Source organism: Archocentrus centrarchus, chromosome 16, assembly GCF_007364275.1.
Source record: "Archocentrus centrarchus isolate MPI-CPG fArcCen1 chromosome 16, fArcCen1, whole genome shotgun sequence".
NCBI classification, from domain to species: domain Eukaryota; kingdom Metazoa; phylum Chordata; class Actinopteri; order Cichliformes; family Cichlidae; genus Archocentrus; species Archocentrus centrarchus.
The window spans coordinates 26,129,764-26,152,567 of NC_044361.1; the positions used below are offsets into that span (position 1 = coordinate 26,129,764).

General features: G+C 43.1%; 1 protein-coding gene across 1 annotated transcript; it reads left to right on the forward strand.

Moving 5' to 3' along the window:
* Positions 1 to 258: 258 nt before the first annotated feature.
* On the forward strand, positions 259 to 21,903 carry LOC115794253 (solute carrier family 2, facilitated glucose transporter member 3-like). The gene is made up of 12 exons (XM_030749636.1): positions 259 to 309; positions 13,381 to 13,446; positions 13,606 to 13,736; positions 16,682 to 16,786; positions 17,230 to 17,390; positions 17,763 to 18,003; positions 18,443 to 18,605; positions 18,796 to 18,983; positions 19,723 to 19,827; positions 19,922 to 20,023; positions 20,122 to 20,316; positions 20,412 to 21,903. Exons 3-12 carry the CDS (start codon positions 13,713 to 13,715, stop codon positions 20,661 to 20,663), a joined length of 1,536 nt encoding a protein of 511 aa, XP_030605496.1. The 5' UTR covers positions 259 to 309; positions 13,381 to 13,446; positions 13,606 to 13,712; the 3' UTR covers positions 20,664 to 21,903.
* Positions 21,904 to 22,804: the final 901 nt, after the last annotated feature.

Below are 22,804 nucleotides of genomic sequence, written 5' to 3' on the forward strand. Positions count from 1 at the left end.
CTTTTAGTAAAACCACTTTTTCCTCTTTTCACCGGCGCCGTTTGTTCACCCATCTCCCTGACCCCCCTCCTTCTCCAGCTGAGCGGAAGCGCTGTTTCTTCTGAAAAGCGTGGGCCGGTCGGGAAACTTTACGCATCGCGACGCTTTCGTCAAGAGTGAGTAAGAGAAGGCAACGTGCCTCTGATCATGTACAGCTTTCTATAAAACACCCCGATAGCAAGGCGGATTTAATTTTGAAGATACAGAGGGTGATGTAGACACGACTTGTTTTTCTTCTACTGGATACATAAAGGCTTACCCAACATAACGGTAAAACTTTTACCTTTAAACTTACTATCCTTATTCATTGATGTAGTTAAAGAGTTTCATGTTAATTTGAGTGAACTTAATTCTTATAGTGATGCTGCCAATACAAAAGAGTTAAAATAGCGTGATATATATAAAACTTTTAAAAACTATAATCCACTGTCATCTAGGGCTGCAACTATCGATTGTTTTAGTAATGAGTTATATTAACTGCAGATGTTTCACTGTGTGAAACAAACAGCAGTGGATGGAGCAGCTACAAAGTTCTCTTCATGTTGACACTTGCTGATCAGGTGGTTGATGAAAGGCCTCCACCTGTTTATCAGTAAAGGTTTTAATGGTGGTTACAGGCAGGGTTCTAAATTAACTTTTTTGATCACCAGCCAATGTGGCTGGTAACTCTCTAAAGTTACCGGCCAATCAGAATTTCCACTAGCCAAATTTTCTTTTTTCTTTTCTCTGTCCTCATCATCACCTGCCTTGTTCCTCTTCTTTCCCCCAGCTCATACCTGCTTCGAGTTCATCTACAGTCAGGGGCGCAGCTTTAAACTTTCTGAGGTGTATGCGGACACATTTTTAGCCCCCCCCCCCCCCCCCCCCCCCCCCCCCCCGAGGGGCGGGGGTGGTAATACTAATTAGCAAGCTAATACTAACCGCTAAAAGCTGCTCCTGCTTGATAATTGAGGGAAGGGGCCTACACATGTAATCAGAAAGCACATCTAAATCCTAATCACAGTCTTCGTGAACCTGTAGTTCCATTTCTTGAGGTGCGTGTCATTTTTCTTAAAGGCCTTTCACAGCTCCACTGGTGCTGAAAACTAATGTTTGACTATGGCTTTCTGAATACAGCTATCGATTATTTTAGGAATCGAGTATTGTATCGATTAATCCATTAATTAATCAAGTAATAGGATAAGAAATAATTTTTCATACTAACAATTCATCTGCCCATTTTAACCTCCATACTGCAGTTTTTCTCTATGTCACGTGTCAGACTCAAGGTCTGCGGGCCACTTCCGGCCCACGATCTAATTTTACACGGCCAGCAAGATGATTTCATATAGCTATTATTAATAGCCCGCGGGCAAATGTGCTCCCACCACTTATACTACAAATTCGAGGCACTGCAACAGCTGCCGGCAGGCCAAGAACTGTGTGCTAACCCGTTTTCCCTATTGCCGATTGATCAGTGATCAGTGGATAAAACATCGGTCAGCACTTTTTACAGTGACATTTAAGCTGCCTGACTCCCCAAAAATAACCCAACGAAAAGTGGAAAACAGGGATTTTCCAATCAGGTGGGAGGCAAAAGACCTGAACGCTGACATCGCAGGTAAACCATCTGTCTCTTTTCCTCACTTGCGCTACGGGGAAAAGAGCGAATTGGTGGGACAGATACGGGAAAAGATGAAGAGGAGACCTGCACAGGTGAGCTGACAGTCCATCACTGCGTCACACAGCAGGAAACGCTGCAGCAAAGTCCTGAAGACAGAACGCGTCATAAACACTGAAACACAGACATATAAGAGGCAAAGGTTTAAATCACAGCAGTTTCAGTCTTTTCTGGAGTAAATAGTTTCTGAATTTGGTGACACGCCTTATTACACAGGTGCGATGAGCTGCCTGAGGAAATCTGTCAGTTCATAGAAAGTGCAGGAAAAGCCTCAGCAGGGCTCCGGGATGAAAGGTGGCTGTGAGAGTCGGCTTTTCTCATGAAGCATCATAATGCTTCCCTGCAGCTTTGGGGACTGGACCGCGTGAGTCTCCACCGCTGTGTTTGCAGCTGCGCTATTTGCTGATAAACTGGAAACACTGCGCAGTTTATGCAGCGTTTTTCCGACTGTGAAGCGCAGAAATTCACATTTCAATTTTTACCTGAAAAATTTGCAACTTTTCATCAGTTTGAAATATATTCATTTTTCCTGGCGTGATTTTTGAAGAATAATATAATTTTATATTTTATTTAATGTGTTGAGGGAAAAAGCTGCTGTATTCTGGCCATTCAAATTTATTTTACTGATTCAAATAATTATTTTTAATCCTGTTCGGCCCGCGACTCAGAATGTGTCTTCAATTTTGGCCCGTCCTGTGACTGACACCCCTGCTCTGTGTGAAACAAACAGCGGTGGATGGAGCAGCTACAAAGTTCTCTACAAACAATCGCACAAACCAAACCACCAGATTGAGGTTATAGTGATCGTTCTGGCAGCTACAGCTGATGTAAGGAAAAAATAGCAGCACATTCTCTGCACAGCCAGTAAAACCACACAGACAATGGAGGCGTGGAAAAAACTTGTCAGCGATGATCCACTCCTGTTAAATCATGCCTGAAATTTTCATGATCTTCGTTTTTCTTCTTACTTCTCCTCATTCATGCTGGTTGTCATTTCGATTTCTGCAGCCGCGAAATCAAGTGCGCATGACCTTAGGGACACCAAACGTGCACATTGTGAACTTTCCCTGCGCTGTGGTAGATTGTAACTTGCAGTGAAATAATACAGGGGTTAAAAGCAGCGATCTAGCCGGTGCGGAGTCCGCGGGGTGGGCTCCTGTTTGCTAAATGCAGAGACAGCAGAGCTCCGAAAGTGAAGTGTCTCAGCCCGGCGGGGCGCCTTGCAAACAACCGCTAGCTAGAACCCCCCCCCCCACACACACACACACACACAAAACGCACCATCCGCATTAGGGTTTAATATTTTTCCCGAAAATGACATGAATCAAATCCAGGGAAATGACGAGCCATTTCCCGGGAATCCCGGGAAAAAGTTTATTTATTTTTTTATTTTAATTAGGCCTTCTGTAGCCTGTGTCGGCCTTAACCTATTGTGATATTGTAGAGGTAGCTTTCCAGCTATGTCCTGTTATGTCCAGTAGGGGGTAACGTCGGCTTGATTAATGCAATAAAACCTACATCTCGACATTCGAGTGCTCGAGCTATGCGGTGTTGTATCGTTCCTCAACACTCCCGTAACAAATATTATTCGAATATTCCTCCATTGTACATGGAATTATAACAAGCTATTTTACAACTGCTGGTGCAAAACAATACGGTTCATCTCCACACAGCATTGATAAAGGCTCAGCCACGCTGTCGTGGCGACATCTGTTGCGCTATATCTCCACCAGTGGAACGCTGTAATAGTCATTGAAAAGTTAACTACCGTACTTCACTATAATATGGCATAACACAGGGCCTTGAGTAATGCACTACGACTTGGTCATTGCCATTCTGGCAACAGCAAATTTATAACACCGTGTCTGAGGGTTAAAGTAGGTTCGCTGTGAATCGTCTTTTGAAAAACTGGCCAATCCTTATAGCCTAAAAAATATACATTTTACTCAACTCCATTTTAAAAGCGAAATATGTTAAAGCAATCTATTTCATGATAATTTCTTCACACATTAGGCCCGTATCCTAATTCATGATAGTAAGCGGCTGCAAACGAGGAAAAGAAACACTCGAAGTTAAACAGATATTTCTTTATTGTTCAGGGCAGGCATATTTTATAGGCTATATAATGCAATATAACAATATATAATAATATAAAATTATATAATACAAAATACCTTAGGGTAAACACATTGCCTACGATTTCAACAAATTAAAGAGGAAAAAAGTACAATTGTGTAATACCTCTATTTAGGGCTGCAACGATTCATCGATTAACTCGATTAATTCGATTCTAAAAAATTATCGACACAAATTTACTGTGTCGATGCTTCGTTTAAACTCTGCAGCGCTCAGCTGTCTCGGTGTAAGCAGCGCTCCTCACTAGCACTAGTGCTCCGTCGCCTTTTTGTGGGTTTATTGGTGGCTGGCAAACCAACATAGAACTGCATTACCGCCACCTACTGGACTGGAGTGTGAATCACGCGCACACACACACAGATTCTAAAAAGCTCTCCGTCGCTGCGATGGATTTCCTTTAACACAGAGTGGATCATCGCTAGAGTTGCCACCTGTCTCGTAAAATACAGAACCCCGTATGTTACGGGACTCCGCGGAATACGGCTCCGTAACATGCGGGGTTCCGTACTTTACCGGACGGGTGGCAACTATCGCTGACATGCATTTCCACGCCTCCACTGCTCTCTGTGTGTCTGTGTGTGTTGTGCTCGCTGACAATTTCAGCTGTTATTTTTGTCTTTACTTCAGCTGTAGCTAGCACAACTGGTTTGCTAGAGCGCCGGCCATTAGCACTAGCGATGGTTCGGTACCGGAAGGCCCGCCCCCCAGGACCGGGAGGCTCCGTCAAAAATTTTTTTTTTTAATCCCTTATTAGTGACTAAATATAGACCTGCAGTAGAAACGTATTTTTGAGATTGCTTGTGAATACAAAGCATTACAACATTACTCACACATGCACCATGGCTCCCACAGCCACTAGTTTTTCAAAACACTCATAGCAGGCAGCGGTTTTAACTGCGCAAGCGCAAAGAGACGGTGAGCTCAAGTAGTGCAAAAGGAAACGTTTTTCCAGCGTCCAAAACAGCAGCTTTTTCTTTTAGTAACCAGCATTAAAATCTTTACTGGGAAACAGCTGGAGGTCCTTCATCAAGCACCTGATCAGCAAGTGTTAAGGTGAAGAAAAGAGAACTTTGTAGCTGCTCCATCCACCGCTGTTTGTTCACACGGCGAAAAACTGCAGTACGGAAGTTAAAATATGCAGATAAACTGTTAATAAAAAAAGTATTTCTTATCCGATTACTCGATTAATCGATGGAATAATCGATAGAATACTCGATTACTAAAATAATCGTTTTATGCAGCCCTACCTCTATTAAAACGCTTGAGATGAAGGCTGAAGCCAGTCTTAAACGGAGGCTGAACGTGCCTGAAATGAAGAATAATGCCTTTCGCATTAAACGAACACTTCTCTCAATATTTCCTTAAATTTAACATTCTGAAGCTTTCTTTTCTTTCTGAAAGTCAAATCAACGCGCGCGACTTTTTTCCCGGTTTCCCGTCTAACGTTTCCCGGGAAACGGGAAATGGTTCTGATCGCATTTCCCGGGAATCCCGGATCCCGGGATTAAACCCTAATCCGCATCCTCTCAACGTTTACTGTGTTCATGTGTGCAGATCACTTATTCATGGACTTATAAAATACAAGACTTCTATGACATAACTTACCGACTGTCTTTAAATGGGACAGGAGGAGGGGAGGTGAAGGAGCGCAGGGGCGCCTAATCAGCACAGCGCCTCTGTTATTGATCATGTCATATGCACAGCTGTTAAATACAGAAAATGCAACTAGAGAAATATTTTCCCAAATCGTTTTGGCGCCCCCCTCTTGTGCGGCGCCCCTATGCATTGCATATAGTGCATACCCCCTTTTTGCGTCACTGTCTACAGTGCAAGTAATCCCAGAAAGACGTATGATGGCTGGAATATATGGACATATGGACGTTTTCGATGAGTCTGGTGAGCAATGGACAACGTATATTGAACGTTTTGAGCATTATTTGGTGGCTAATGACATTCACGAGGCTAAGAAAGTTTCAGTACTGTTCAGTGTGATGGGACCTAAAATGTATGGACTGCTTCGTAGCTTAGTAGCTCCCGTGGCACCTGGCACAATGACTTACGAACAGGTTGTAACTGTGCTTAATGATCGCTTCACACCAAAACCGCTTGTTATAGCCGAGAGGTTCAGGTTCCACAAGCGAAATCAGGGGGAAGGAGAAACGGTAGCACAGTATGTAGCAGTGCTCAAGAAGCTATCGGAACACTGTGAGTTCGGGGCTTACCTAGAGGACGCTCTGAGGGACAGATTTGTTTGCGGATTGAAATGCGAAGCTGTGCAGAAATGCCTTCTGACTGAGGAAAACCTCAAGTTCAAGAAAGCAGTTGAAATTAGCGGACCAAGACGGCGGCTAGAGAGTAAGACGTGTCCCGCTCGGTCTCTGCTGTATCTCACTTTCCTACCTCAGTTCTGCTTAACCCTCTTATTTACCACCTACTATTGACACTATAACCACTTCTAATAGTAGCTGTGTCTGATTTGGAGATGTCTTCTAAGGCGACGAAGCAGAGCAAGAAGGAGCAGGCTACCTCACCTGATGCCCAGGATCAGCAGGTTAGCTTTGCTCAGCTAACCGCACTTCTCGAAGAACATCGCAATGCTATCTGCGCGGACCACAGACTTGCACTCTCCACGCTGGAGTCCAAGATGGACCAATTGCAGCTTACGGTAACTGACCATGGTCAAAAAATTGCCTCATTCGAAGCCAACTCGAACTCGCTGGATAAACGGGTTCGGACGTTGGAAGCGACATGCTACGAGCTGACACAGGTTAATGCTAAGCTGCACGCTAAAATGATTGATTTGGAATCTCGCAGTAGACGCAATAATATCTGTGTTGTTGGTGTGCCAGAGTCTGCTGAAGGTCAACGCCCTACCGCTTTTTTCGCTGATTTACTGTCAGAGGTATTTTGGGGATGTGCTCGCTTCTCCGCCAAAGATAGATGGGCTCTGGCTAACAGGTCTCAGAACACTAACAAGCCCAGGGCTGTTATCATCAGGTTGCATCACTTCCAAGTTAAGGAGAACATCATCCGTGAAGCTCGCTCTCGGACAGGTAATCTGCAATACCGCGGACGCCCTATCGCTATTTATGAGGATTATGCCCCTGAGGTCCTTGAACACCGAGCCGCATATAGGGATGTGCTTAAGAAGCTGTACGATGTGGGCCATCGCCCGGTGTTACGCTTCCCAGCTAGACTTTTCATCTCTTCTCCTGGTGGCGACAAGAAGAGACTCAATTCGGTTGCTGAAGCAGATGATTTTCTCAGATTACAGCGATCCCCTGATCCATAGTGTGTTGTTTCATGAGCGTTTGAGACCTGCCATGGACTGGTGAGCCTTTGGCTGTAGACTGTTACGCAGCTAGCTGTTACGTGCGGCTGCACATTGTTTTGTCTTGACAGCTTCAAGTGACTTTTTGTTTAGGCCATCTATTATTGGTTTGCTAGTTGTCAATACTTATTGACTGGTTTTAATTTTTTTTGTTTCTAGCCTTTTCCAACAATTTTATTTATTTTTTAATACAGAGGGTTTTCCATTTGTGATCGGAGACTGAGCCTCAAGAGTGTTAGATAGGTTTAGTTTGTAGGCCTAGCCTTTTGGACTGTACAGGGGTGGGATTAGGGTATGTTTATGGTGCGTTAGAATACCATGTTGGGTTTTTGTATATGTGGGAGTGTGTGTTGTTTGGATGTATGTTTTTTTTTTTTTTTTTTTTCTTCCTGCCTTCCTTCCTTCCCGCCAGTTCACCCCTTGGCCCCCCTTCTGCCCCCCCTTTCGTTTCTGGAGGTGATCACTGTTCTGCTGACTCCCAGTCCCGCCACTTTTTCATGATATGTTAACTGGTCTCTGAGTGATCTCCTGGAATGTTAACGGCCTGAACAAAGCTATTAAAATTGGTAAGGTTTTCTCTCGACTTAAACACCTTCAGGCCGACATTATTTTTTTGCAGGAGACTCATCTCAAGGCCTCAGAGGTCCACTGCATTAAAAGGCCCTGGATGAATAATCTTTTTCACTCCAAGTACTCAATTCGGGCAAGAGGGGTGGCTATCATTATCCATAAGGATATTGATTTCGAACTGACTGACACACTTTCAGACCCCAATGGTCGTTTTGTGATCGCATCTGGTGTACTGTCGGGCCTTCCAGTAACATTGGCCTGTATTTATGCCCCTACTGGGATGACGTTGTTTTTGTTGACAATTTTTTTTTTTAGTCTCCCCAATGTAGATATGCACCATGTCATTATCGGCGGCGATTTTAATTTGGTACAGGATACGTTGTTAGATAGATCCTCCCCCAGACATGCAATTGTCTATGTCTAAATCTGCGGCCCGAGTGCTTCATTATGCTTCCCAACTTGGTCTCTCTGACCCTTGGAGAGTTGCCCACCCCCTTGATAAAACTTTTTCATTTTTTTCTGGTGTTCATCATACTTACTCAAGGATTGACTTTTTTTCTACTTGATAATAAATTGCTTCTGCAGGTTTCATCCTCGGTCTATTATCCCATCGTTATTTCAGACCATGCTCCTGTTTCTATTGACTTATGTCTTCCCACCGTCATTTTTAGCCAGAGGCATTGGAAGTTTTGCTCTTACATGTTGTCGGTAGACAACTTTAAAAAATTAATTACATCCCAAATTGATTTTTATTTTTCTGTTAATGCGTCTACTGAGGTTGGAATCCACTCTGTCTGGGAGGCCTTTAAGGCTTTTATTCGGGGTCATATTATTTCATTCATATCTCACACCAGGAGGACAGAGAGGCAGAGATTAGGGATGGCACGATACCACTTTTTTATGTCCGATACCGATACCCAGTGGCGCAAAAAGGGGGTATGCACTATATGCAATGCATAGGGGCGCCGCACAAGAGGGGGTCGCCAAAACAATTTGGGAAAATATTTCTCTAGTTGCATTTTCTGTATTGAACAGCTGTGCATATGACATGATCAATAACAGAGGCGCTGCGCTGATTAGGCGCCCCTGCGCTCCTTCACCTCCCCTCCTCCTGTCCCATTTAAAGACAGTCGGTAAGTTATGTCATAGAAGTCTTGTATTTTATAAGTCCATGAATAAGTGATCTGCACACATGAACACAGTAAGCGTTGAGAGGATGCGGATGGTGCGTTTTGTGTGTGTGTGTGTGTGTGGGGGGGGGGGGGGGTGTTCTAGCTAGCGGTTGATCGCAAGGCGCCACGCCGGGCTGAGACGCTTCACTTTCGGAGCTCTGCTGTCTCTGCTGGTCAGGTTGCCTGGGTGAAGTGTGGGGTCCCATCAACGATTAACCCCACAGAGCGCTTAGTGTTGTTTGAAGCAGATGATAACAGTCAAACAATGGAGCAGCTAGACCTAGGACCAGGCTTGCTTCCTCAAGACACAGAATCCCACAAAACCCTATGTAACAGTGGCGGTTGGCAATAACACCAAACATGATATCACCTTACCAAGGAAGACTGTGTTAGGCACCTTACAACACTTCGAAAGGATCATAGACGCTTACCCACACAGTGGGCAGGCATCCTTATTCTCTGCAGCTGTTAATGAGGTGATCACCCATACCATGCCACCAAGTGAGCCAACCAAAACCCTGTGGCACCCACCTGTGAATCTTGATCATTTAGAGGGGGAGCAACGAGAAGGCGTAAAGAGGATGCTATATGAAGAGTCGTCAGTCTTTGCAAGGGATGACAATGACATTGGCTGTCTCCCAAGCCTGCAAATGGTGATAAATCTGAAAGATGACATCCCTGTGCAGAGAACATATACATCCATCCCAAAGCCTCTTCTGCAGGAGGTCAAAGACTACATCCAAGATCTCCTAGGAAAAGGATGGATTGTTAAATCAAAGTCTTCCTATTCTGTGTGTGTGCAAAAGAAGGATGGCACATTACGTCTCTGTATAGACTATCGCTTGCTGAATCAGAAAACCATGCCAGACAGACACCCTTTGCCCCGGACACGTGACCTGTTGGATACTTTGGGGGCACACTCATGGTTCAGCATTTTAGACCAAGGTAAAGCATATCACCAGGGCTTTGTGGCTGAGGGTTCATGCCACCTCACGGCCTTTATCACTCCCTGGGGGCTTTATGAATGGGTGAGAATCCCATTTGGTCTGTCAAACGCACCTGCTGCTTTCCAGAGAAGCATGGAGGAGATGTTGAGTACTTTGAGGGATGAGTGTTGTATACCATATCTTGATGATGTCCTTTGCTACTCCCGCTCATTCGAGGATCATGTGGGGGTCATCCGCAAGGTGTTCCAAGCGCTACAATGTCATGGGGTGAAACTCCGGCCTGAGAAGTGTGAGATGTTTAAGAGTGAAGTCCGCTATGTGTGCTGCCTAGTCTCTGCGGAAGGGGTTCGTATCGACCCCAAGGACTTGGATGCTGTACTGGCCCTCAAAGCCAAGACGCCACAGACCATAGGTGAGCTCAGAAGAGTCCTGGGATTCCTCAGCTACTACCGGTCATACGTACAAACTTTTTCAAGTATAGCCAAGCAACTATATCAGCTTCTCCAAGTGAAAACTCAAGCATCATCCACCTTTCCCCATTCAAGTAAAGACAAAAGTAAAAATAGAGGACCCCAGTTGTCATCCAAAACTCTAATAGAGTGGACTGCTGTGCACCAAAACACTCTGGAGAGTGCTAACCCACCCTCCAGTCCTGGCATACCCAGACTTTGACTTACCATTTGTTCTACACACTGATGCATCTGAACAAGGTCTCAGAGCTGTCCTCTATCAACAGCAAAATGTAAGACACGAGTCATTGGATATGGGTCTCGAACTCTGACGTCAGCAGAGAAGAACTACCACTTACACAGCGGCAAGTTGGAGTTCCTTGCAGTAAAGTGGGCAGTGTGTGAGAAGTTTAGAGATTATCTTTTCTATGCTCCACAATTCACCATCTACATGGATAATAATCCCCTAACTTACATTATGAGCACAGCCAAACTCAATGCAGCTGGTCACCGATGGGTAGCTGAATTGTCAGACTTTTACTTTAACATCAAGTACAGACCAGGGAAGGTCAATGCTGATGCAGACACCCTCTCTCGTGTCCCACTGGATATTGACCATTACATGTCAACGTGTACCGAGGAGCTGTCGCACGAAGTTGTAGGTGCAGCCTGGGAAGGAAGCCATGCAGCCCAAAAGAAAGATGTGGCCTGGGTGGCTGCCATCTTTGCCTCGTCCCTTGAGGTTGTCCCACAGCCTAACACACCCCTGCAGAGGTTGAGCCAAGATGAGCTGGCTCAAGCTCAAAAGGAAGACTTGATAATAGGGGAGATAGTGAGGCTGAAGGAAGTGAGTGATAGACTCACTGATAATATCCGCAAATCAGCGAGGGGGCCGGCCCGCAAACTTCTCCATGAGTGGACACGGTTGCACCTTGAAAATGGAGTTCTGTATCGTAAGACACCTGAGAGAAAGCAGTTAGTGTTGCCACAAAAGCACCTGGCTGTTGTTCTGAACCACCTCCACAATGACATGGGGCACATTGGTACAGAGAGAGTACTCCACCTGGCCAGAGACAGATTTTTCTGGCCTTATATGAAACAGTCTGTTGAAGATTATGTGACAAAAAGGTGTTCCTGTATATAGCAAAAGAAGCCCACAGTTCATGTCTGTGCCCTCAGTCACCTTTGGAACTGGTCTGTATCGATTACCTGCATCTTGAGAAAAACAAAGGCGGGCATGAATACATTTTGGTTGTCATAGACCATTTCACCAGGTTTGCGCAGGCTTATCCAACCAAGAACAAGTCAGGACGGACAGCTGCAGACCGAATATACAATGACTACATACCTCGTTTTGACTTCCCTCACAAACTGCATCGTGACCCAGGACACGAATTCAAAAAATGAACTGTTCCAAAGACTTGGACAGCTGTCAGGAGTAAGCCACTCTCGGACATCTCCATACCATCCCCAGGGTAATCCAGCTGAATGGTTCAACCGTACGCTGCTGCAAATGCTGCGGACACTGACGGAGCAAGAAAAGGAGTCATGGAAACCTACCACATAATGTACATTCGTACAACTGTACTTGGCACGAAGCCACTGGCTACTCGCCTCATTTTCTACTTTGGCTGAGGTCTACTTCAAACTGGGCCGAACCAAACATAATGGATGACTCACGGGCTACACTCGGTGAACAGCCAATGGGCATTTCCGAGGTTCAAGTTCCCCCCAGGCAGATGCCTACTTCAAGAGCAATGGGACTCATCAGGACTCTGGATGAACCAGAACAGATGGAGGCCCAAAGCACACCAGAACCTAACTTAATACCACCTCAAACTGGAACACAGAAGGGGGGTCAGTATGAAGTGGAGTATGAACAAAAGCAGAGTGGAGTACAACATCTTAGTGGACAGGACAAAAATGACCAGGAGGCGAGCCAGCTGTCACCTTCAAACATGCCCCTGGCTGAGGAAGTGCAAGAACTGCCTGAACATGCATACTTTGAGGAACATGGACAAAACTCTCAACCCAGTTTGCCTATCCCACCCAGGCGATCCACTAGAGAGAGACACCCACCTCAAATACTTACTTACCCATCTCTTGGTCATCCCACATATGAGTCTCACTTATCTGTAAATACAACAGATGCTTACCCCTTCCCCTGCCCTCATTCTGACACATCCAGCCATATACATCGCCATTCCAATACACACCACTAACCCAGTATTCATACTTACCTGTCATGCACCCTATATATGTCAGAATCCAATAGGACGCCTAGTCAGTTCATTCATCTGTCATGTGTAACACAGACCCGTAACACAATAAAACAAAAAGCATGCCTGCACATAGCAATAGTGCTAAAACTCTCCAATGTGCAGTCTTCCTGCCGGCACAACAAAGTTATCGCACTAATAATAAAACAAGGCAGCGGGCATAAAACACTTGTATAAAAAAAAGAGGGAAAGGCAAAACAGCAGCACGCTGTAGCTTTATCCTGAGGAAGCGATGGCAGCGCCGTGGTAAGCAACATGCCGCCAACCCTGGCCCAAACACCCTATAACACACAGTAAATATTAAAATGACTGGCAAAGATAATGAGTATAAACAGAAATCCTACGGAATTACATACCAGTCAGTCAATGCTTGCGGGAACCAAATTGGCCGGTACGGGGCTTCCCCAGCTACTACCTACAAGTTAAAAGACCAATAAGCTACAGGATAAAATTGCATCACAATAAAAGGAAGTATACCATACCCAAAGCTTATGGAGGGAGGGCTCCTAATGGGGTTACCACCAGTGTACTCTGTAACACGAAATATCCGTAAGGACCAGAGCAAGCAGACCTACAGCAACAACAATATGTACTCAGTTCTAACCTGCTACAGCTAGGAGAAAGCATGAATGAGAACCCGGAAGTGTGTGCGTCACCAGAAGCAAGATCGCCATATGCTGTTGCAGGCCACCGTTTTATACCACGGCCTCCCACTCATAGCAGCCAACCAATTAGAGTCCCTTCTGCTAACACTTACTGTCATTACTAGCACTAACAAATTCTCCATCCACTGACAGATTTCAGACAGTGCTGAGAAGTGCCTAAGCTGCCTGAGTGAGCTCCACTACCAGACTCCATTAGAGGTATGCAGTTTATAGCTCATAAAAGCTCTAAGAGGCTTCAAGAGGGTAATGATTTCCTTTGTAACCCTCTGGGTTTATTTGAATGTTCTGATCATGGATTTTAATCTTAAATCTACATTAAAATTGCAAAATATGGTTCTTTTGTTTGTTTGTTTTCAGGTGTTTCTGCTGACTGCTTGCACAGGGGCCTCTTCATAAGGAATTAGACTCTTGAGTTTGACGAGCTTCAGTATCCTTTCTGTGAACATCAAACAGCAGAGATCAGGATGCAGCATCTGGATGATGACAAGGTAAAGAGAGCAGTTTCTTACTTATGCTGTTGCAAGGGTTGCTCATATTGTTTTGATGTTTATTCAATTTAATGATCAGAAGTTAATTTCACCCTTTAAACAATAAGCCACGTTTTTATCCTGAAACGGATGCTGAATTTCACCAGCAATAACTGCCAAATGATGAGTTTATGTAAAGTACACCAGACAGAGGGTTATACAACAGACCTGCAGGTTTTCTGTATCTTTCCATCTGGTGAGAGTTGAGCGCTTTAGGACGTGACTAAGAGAGCGCGACTGGGAGTCAGGACTGGCAAGTCTAGACTTGAGTGTGCTACAGTTCCTCGTCTTTATTGCGTCCTGCCTGGAGAGGTGGGATGAGGGAATCGCAGTCTGACAGAGAAGAAGGGGCATGAAAACTCATGTACAACAATAGCACAATGTTGTGTGCAGCACAGGAGAGTCAGTGTTATTACTCAAGTACTCTTGATAATCATAAAATCAACTAAATGCATTCATTTCGCCGCTACCTCTGACCTCCGGCCTTTTTTGCAAACCTTTGTCTTTTGTAATCAGTTTCTTACAGTTACTTCATTTTCACGGTTGTTTCCAAACTTTTTTTTTCTGCATAATCGTAGACAATTGCGAGATGACATGAATGTGGAAGTTGTGCCATGTTTCTTTTTTTTTTTTTTTTAAAGGCTGGTATCAGTTTAACTGCATGTGCTTATTATTTATTCTTCTATTTAATTATACATTGCAAGAGGAAAAATCAATCAGCAATAAATACAGGAATTTAAAAGAGTGAAGTTTAGAAGATGATAGGTTTTTTTTTTTTAGGTGAATACTTTACATTGTAACTAAGGATGTTGTAAAGTTTACAACATCCTTAGTTGCAGACACAAATTTGGGCCAGCGTGTGTATTCTACTCTTCAGTCATTTTTTTTTTTCAATTCACCCGCAGATATTGAGTAATCTTGTGGGCTTGGCTGCAGATGTTACAAATGCTACAAATGGCACATGTATAAACAAACATATGAATGTGTGCCTGTGCAACCGCATGCCTCAGGACAGGTCGATACAACCCCGAGTCAGATGATCCTAAGATATGTAACATTTTAGCTTTCTTCATCTCAACTTTCATTCAGTTTGTTTGGGGGAGTCTGTGTGCTGCTTGTTTTGAAGTCAGACTGTTGCTAATATTGTGGAAGTCTGTTCTAAAAAGCATTCAATATGTTGAATCCATGCAGACAGTGATATCATGGACAAATCTCTGTGGGCTAGTTTTAAAGTCAAAGTGAAACTTGGATTGAAATTTCCATATTATCCATATGCTGCCCACACATTGCATGAGTAAAGTTACAATGTCATTTATACCAGTGTGCAGGTCTGCTTCACTGAATGCTTTTGCATGCCAGTGTGAGGGATTCATGTAAGGTGTATTAGCTTGTTAGTATGAGCTAAGCCCAGTTTAATTCTGAAACCTGCAGTAGAAAACAGTCACAACAGGATTCAGTCTTACTGTCTCACAGTGTCTTTACTAGGGTTTAATATTTTTCCCAAAAATGACATGAATCAAATCCCGGGAAAAAGTTTTTTTTTTAATTTTAATTAGGCCTTCTGTAGCTTGTGATTTTGATATTGTAGAGGTAGCTTTCCAGCTATGTCCTGTTATGTCCAGTAGGGGGCAATGTTGGCTTGATTAATGCAATAAAACCTACATCTTGGCATTCGAGTGCTCGAGCTATGGTGTTGTATTGTTCCTCAACGCTCCCTTAACAAATATAATTCGAATATTCCTGCATTGTACATGGAATTATACCAAGCTATTTACAATTGCTGGTGCAAAACAATACGGTTCATCTCCACACAGCATTGATAAAGGCTCAGCTACTTGCGCTGTCCACAATGCACACCGTTCCACCGGTGGAACGCTGTAATAGTCATTGAAAAGTTAACTACCGTACTTCACTATAACATGACAAAACACAGGGCCTTGAGTAATGCACTACGACTTGGTCATTGCCATTCTGGCAACAGCAAATTTATAACGCCGTGTCTAAGGGTTAAAGTAGGTTCGTTGTGAATCGTCTTTTGAAAAATTGGCCGCCAATCCTTATAGCCTAAAAAATATACATTTTACTCAACTCCATTTTAAAAGCGAAATATGTTAAAGTAATTCATGATACTTTCTTCACACAATAGGCCCGTATCCTAATTCATGATTGTTAGTAAGCGGCTGCAAACGAGGAAAAGAAACACTCGAAGTTAAACAGATATTTCTTTATTGTTCAGGGCAGGCATATTTTATAGGCTATATAATGCAATATAACAATATATAATTATATAATGCAAAATACCTTAGGCTAAACACATTGCCTACGATTTCAAAAACTTAAAGTGTAGATACCTCTATTAAAACGCTTGAGATGAAGGCTGACGCCAGCCTTAAACGGAGGCTGAACGTGCCTGAAATGCAGAGTAATGCTTTTCGCATTAAACGAACCCTTCTCTCAATATTTCCTTAAATTTAACATTCTGAAGCTTTCTTTTCTTTCTTTTCTTTACTTTCTTTTCTTTCGCGCGACTTTTTTCCCGGTTTCCCGTCTTAACGTTTCCCGGGAAACGGGAAATGGTTCTGATCGCATTTCCCGGGAATCCCGGATCCCGGGATTAAACTCTAGTCTTTACCTACTTATCTGGGAAGTAATTTAGAGCTACAAATCATGGAGATTCACTGCACTGCAGCCAGCCCACAGTTACTAATGCAGCAATCTTAAAACCAGAAGCGAGAGCAGATGGAGAAAGGCTCATTGTTTGTAATTACCAGTGTGACTGTAAACAACGAAAGCTTTGTAGAGCCAGGAACAGGCCATTCAGACTGTGGGAATGATTGGACAGAAGTGTCATCTGCAATTTATTGTGACAGTGCATCATAACTGAGTGTTTTCTTCTCTCTCAACAGCCCAAGAAGAAGGTGACACCTTACCTGCTCTACTGTGTGTCCACGGCAGTCATCGGCTCTCTACAGTTTGGCTACAACATCGGTGTCATCAATGCACCCGAGCAGGTGCGTGTTTGCAGCCGATTGAATTCATGCAGAGTTTTTCCATGTTTTAGGACAGCAGCACAAGCCTTTAAAGGAGTCTGCACCATTCCTAGATTAATAATATATGCATCCCTCTCACTTCCTCGTATTAATATTGCAGTGATGGCTGAAACTGCACAGTACTGAATACCCAAAGTATCCTAACACTTTTTAGGTTCAGCATTAACATTAATCAATCTTTCTCTATGTCTGTTATCTTTTGTGCTTCCTTAGTTTAGCAGTTCTGACCTAAATGTGTCTGTTCTCATTTCTATTATTACAATGCAAAAAGCAATACTGCCACCATGTGGTAGAAGCAGAAACTCCTCCTAAGCACCACTACTTCTGGTAGACTTTAACTAATGTTTCATAAAATAAGCCACTCCTGACCTTGTCACCCTTTTTTTTTTCCTTTGGCGTGGCAGAAACTGCGCACGTTTTTCACTAATGTGTCCCAGGACCGATACGGGGAGCCCTTTAGCTCGAGGACAGTTAACCTGGTGTGGAGTTTTACCGTGGCCATCTTCAGTGTGGGAGGCATGATCGGGTCCTTCTCTGTTGGAGCGATGGTCAACAAATTTGGCAGGTGAGAAAATGAAGGATTAAACACTGAGATTGGATGAAGAGTTTCATTCAGCGTATCAGGCAGTAAAATATGAATTCCCATTTTTCTGAATGTAACTCACATTGGTAAAAACAAAACAAATATATCTATTATGATTTGTTTCCTTTGCAGCTGAAACAACAGGCTAATCATTTCAGCCTTTTAGTAAACAAAAAGCAGCAACGTGTTTTGGTTTTGGTTTCTCATATAATAAAATCTTTCTATGTCATGTAATTTCACTATATTTGCTTTGGACTCATATTTGGACCAAACCGCACTACTACTGAGAATACTGTACACACTCTGGTTTCTCTGGGTGCCTGTTTCACTTCTGTTTTTGTCCCTTACCATCAGGCGGAAGTCCATGCTGATAAACAACGTCCTGGCTCTTCTGGGCGGTGGTCTGATGGGACTGTCGACTCTGAGTCAGTCTTATGAGATAGTCATCATCGGCCGGTTGATCATCGGTGTGTTCTGCGGTCTGTGCACAGGACTGACACCCATGTATGTGGGCGAGATCAGTCCCACTGCGGTCCGAGGAGCCTTTGGTACACTGCACCAGCTGGGTGTAGTTATTGGCATCCTGGTGGCACAGGTACACTATCGTGATGAATATTAAATATGCAAACCAACATGATAATATTTTCCTTTTTACAGAATAACACATTTGCTCTCAGCAGATACATAAATTTAGATGAGCATAAATAAACAAAATATGTGATGTTTTCTAACCTGTTTTTTTTATTTTAAAGCAACACATTTTTTTTTGCTTTTTCCACCTCATTTCATCAAAATAGCATCCTTCATGAAATGAAAGGAGCACTCATCTGCACATACCTGTGTGTGTGTGTGTGTGTGTGTGTGTGTGTGTGTGTGTGTGTGTGTGTGTGTGTGTGTGTGTGTGTGTGTGTGTGTGTGTGTGTGCTGAAAGCTGAAAGCTGAAAGAGAAGAATTTTATATACCAGGAGTAAATTGACTCAAATAGGTCTATTTTATGCACCTCATTTTCTATATTTTGCCTGTGTGTTCTTCAGATCTTTGGTCTGGAGTTTCTCCTGGGTTCAGACGCTCTGTGGCCTCTGCTGCTCGCTCTGACCATCATCCCTGCCGTACTGCAGACAATCATGCTGCCCTTCTGCACTGAAAGCCCTCGCTACCTCCTCATTGTTCTCAACCAGGAGGAAGAGGCAAGAAAAGGTCAGTCTTAAGTCTTACGTTTGCATACTTCTAAATCGAGCTGGCAACATCGGATTAATGAGGCTGAATCTAATATGACTTATTTTTAATGATGTGCAGAAAAGTTCACTGCTCCAAGCCGCCTTTTACTGCAGATTATACTTGTACTTACCTCCCCTGTATTTTCTCTTATCTGTTTCTCTTCTTGTAGCTCTGGTACGTCTGCGTGGCACTGAAGACGTGGAGGATGACATTCAAGAGATGAAGGAAGAAGGGATGAAGATGTCCATGGAAAAGAAAGTGACCATCTTAGAACTGTTCCGCTCTCCAAACTATCGACAGCCAATCATTATCGCTATTATCCTCCATCTCTCACAGCAGCTGTCTGGCATCAACACTGTGAGTAGACGTCACATCCCATAATACAGTGCCATGATAGGGATATAATTATCACATGTCAGTCCACATGAAGTGACAGAGCAATCTTTAAAGTCAACCAGGAATGTTTAAAGGAGCGTTCACTAAAACTGTACAAATGTTTTTGACAAGCACACGAGAAGAGGTGCTTCTTGGCTTCAGGCAGTGCTAGATTGAGTGGAATAATGTAAGTCTTTAAGGGTGATTGAAACAAGATAAGCACAGTGGTATTTAATAGCTATTTTGTTAATAAGGTCACGTACCCAGGCTGACTAAATTCATTAGCAGCTGCTGTCTGATCTGACAGGCACCATGAAGCTGCAGCCTGGGGCTAAAGGCTGCAACATTCAGCATTAACACTCATGACCCATATCACTCACCAGGAAACAACCAGTGCAGTTTTACATGGTGCAGCGTGAGTCATTTTCCTTCTGTAACTGTTCCAGTGAGTGCATTTACCAGTAGTTTTATAGTCAAATGACTACACATGGAGAATTACCACTCAACTCTGCTGCATCCTTGCACTCTCAGCAACCTTGTTTCCAGCCACAGCAGGAGGAAGAAACTATTAAAGCCATTGTTGACTGAGCATAAAAGAGAATTTGGTTACAAGAGAATCAGATAATATCTCAGGGGTTAGAGATGACCAAACTAATGCATGTGCAGTGAAATCATATTGCAAACACTTTTTGTTCATTTGTTCCTTCATTCCTTCTTTCAGGTCATTAACTACTCTACGGGCATCTTTAGTAACGCTGGTGTAACTCAGCCCATCTACGCCACCATAGGAGTCGGAGCTGTCAACACAGTGTTTACTGTTGTCTCTGTAAGTGCCTTACAGCACAGGTGCTTTCTTAATCCAGTGCAGGTTTAATATTTTAATGAATGACAGTCGATCATTATGTCTCTTTGAACTCTAGCTCTTCCTGGTTGAACGGGCGGGACGCAGGACACTGCACCTTATTGGACTGGGTGGAATGGCCATCTGCGCCCTCATCATGACCATCTCTCTGTTGTTAGTGGTGAGTGCCTGTTGTCGTACTGCTTACAATTAAAACCCATCCTGTTGTGGCTGAATGACATTTTTTTCCTCATTTTCTTTATTTCTTTCTCTGAGCAGAAGACCACCCCATCTCTGGTAATAGTGGCTGCGTTCGGCTTTGTTGCCAGTTTTGAGATGGGTCCAGGTCCCATCCCCTGGTTCATCGTGGCTGAGCTCTTCTCCCAGGGGCCTCGACCTGCTGCCATGGCCGTTGCTGGTTGCTTGAACTGGACTGCGAACTTCTTGGTGTCGCTGGGCTTCCCTGAACTGCAGGTATTTTTCACATTTATTACCCCTGCAAAAAATGTTCACATGTACAAATATTATTCAAGTTTGTCTCATAACAAACCTCCTTCTCCTTTTCTCAGGAAATCTGTGGTCCTTATGTCTTTCTCATCTTCATGGTCCTCCTCATCCTGTTCTTCATCTTCACCTACCTGCGAGTTCCTGAGACAAAAGGAAGGACCTTTGATGACATTGCACAAGGATTCGCTGCCAGTACAGGGAAACCCCCCCATTCCTCGGTGCCCGAGGCAATTGTCGTTGAAAACAAAGAACCTCCACCTATGTCCCCCACAGAAAAGTTTCCCATGGTCAGTCTGCCTTCAGAAACAAAATGAATACCTGTAGAAGATACGAAGGAAGACTTTGGGTGCAGCAACGCAGGCAAACATGTTTCTTGCACATAGCTACTGTAAGAGTTCTATTATTATATATTATATTTATATATTAAGAGTTATATTCCATACCTCAGAAACAATGAAAGGTGTGTGTTTTAAAGAAGCCATTTCAGTGTACTAAATGCAAAATAATTTTAGTATTTTAAATGTATGCTTTTAAAGTGCCTTTTTAAAAATGAAATAGTGTTTTTAAAGACCCCCCACCCCACCCCACCCCCAAGTTAGAAATGCTTTATTAATTACAGAATTTCCTTTAATTTAATTCCCTTTAAAGAGGGGGCACACTTAACTGAATTACCAGTACTTAAGGTTTGTTGACATTTCCGGTGCCAGCCCCCGTCCTTTTTTACCTCATAAGAGGATCAGCATATGCTCTGTGTGAGGTCTTCAGCTACTCTCAGTGTTAAAAGGTTGCAGGATTTAGGGGTTTATGTATTGAGGTCAAGCTTGAAAAGCTGGTTTTTGGAACTCAGCTGTTTGACCCAAAAAAAAAAAAGACAAGTTTGACTTGATGTCCTGTCTGAAATGCCTTGTTGTCAGGGGGAGGGACTCGTGATGTCTTGACTAGGCAGAAAAAAAAACAACACTGAGGAGGGTTTAGCAGCAGTCCCTCTCCCCTTCAGGTCCATATAGATATGAAATAAATATATTTATGCATGTAGAAGGCAAAGACTTCTTCTCATCCAGCAGCAGCACCATATCCCCTGACAACAGATGATGTCTTTGCTTGTGTGTTGTTTGGATGCAGCAGCGTTTGAGAAACAAGTAAAACAAGGAGAGTTCTGTAAGCTAGAGCCATCTGCATCAAATGTAATATTTGTATAAGGATGAGAGCAATGTAGTCTAGCACTGCCAAGCCTGAACAAAAGCCTCTTTAAGGCTTTCTCAAAAACAAAAGCTTACCTCTTTAGGTTGCAGATTTCACTGCAGGGTACAACCAGAATGACAAAAAAAACAAAACAAAAAAAAAAAAGTCGTCATAATGCTGGAATTTACAGCATGGATTGGATTTCTGAAACTCAGGTGGCTAAACGTGTAAGTTTATACAGCTCCTAACTGTTATAGCACAGAAAATATATTGATCCATCACTGTACTTGAAATTCTTTCAACATCTATAGTATATTTGCGAGACGCAGCTATTACAACGTAGGTTATAAAATAAAATACAGTTACATTTTCTGCAGCAGTGTTTTGAAGTACTTGCTAGTGTGATACTATTACCTGATTTTAAGGGATGGATAGAAACACATCACGATCTACTGTTAACTAAACACATCTCAGTCACAACAAGTCATTACACACGCTAGATGATGTTGAATTAAAAATAACAAAAAAAACACTACGCCAATTGTATTAATTTTAGAACCGAAGTGTCATTGTATGCATTTGTTTCTATTTGAGATGATGTGTATCGATTGTAAAGGCTCCAGTTACTACACGCTGATCGCCTGCAGTAGCACAATATGATGTGTCAGTGTTTGTAGAGCAGAGTCTTCTTCTGGGTGTGCTCACACCGATGAGCTTAACAGGGTTTTGTTAGCACTTTGGCAGTCTGACTACTGAATAATGAGTGTTCATGCCGTTTGTGCCTGTTACATGTAAATATGCTGTATGTGTTTTAAGAAGGTACTAAACATGTGTTACTTCCACTTTGATTTTTCTTGCACTCTGAACCTAGTGTTAATGTATCGAATGCAATTATGTTGCTTTGCAGTTTTCACATTTTTAATATGTATGTTTTGCTCTTTTGTTATCTTTTTGTGTGTGCGTGTGTGCAAGGGCGTAGGAAGGAGTTTACTATTGGGGGGGACACATAGAGGAAACCTGACAGATCCGTAAATACTTGGAGGAAAGCATATAAAATGCTATTTGATCTTTTACTTTTTTCTTTTTTAAATGTTTCTTGGAAAAATAGTGTTGTGTACACCGATATTATTGCATGTATAATTTACATATGTATATGTTTTATAATCAAAAGATGTGGACACACCACCAAACAAAATGGCTTGAGTCTTTTATGAAGCATAATGACCATGTCATTCCAGGCTGTAGGGCTTACTTTATCAGCTAGCCCCACTGG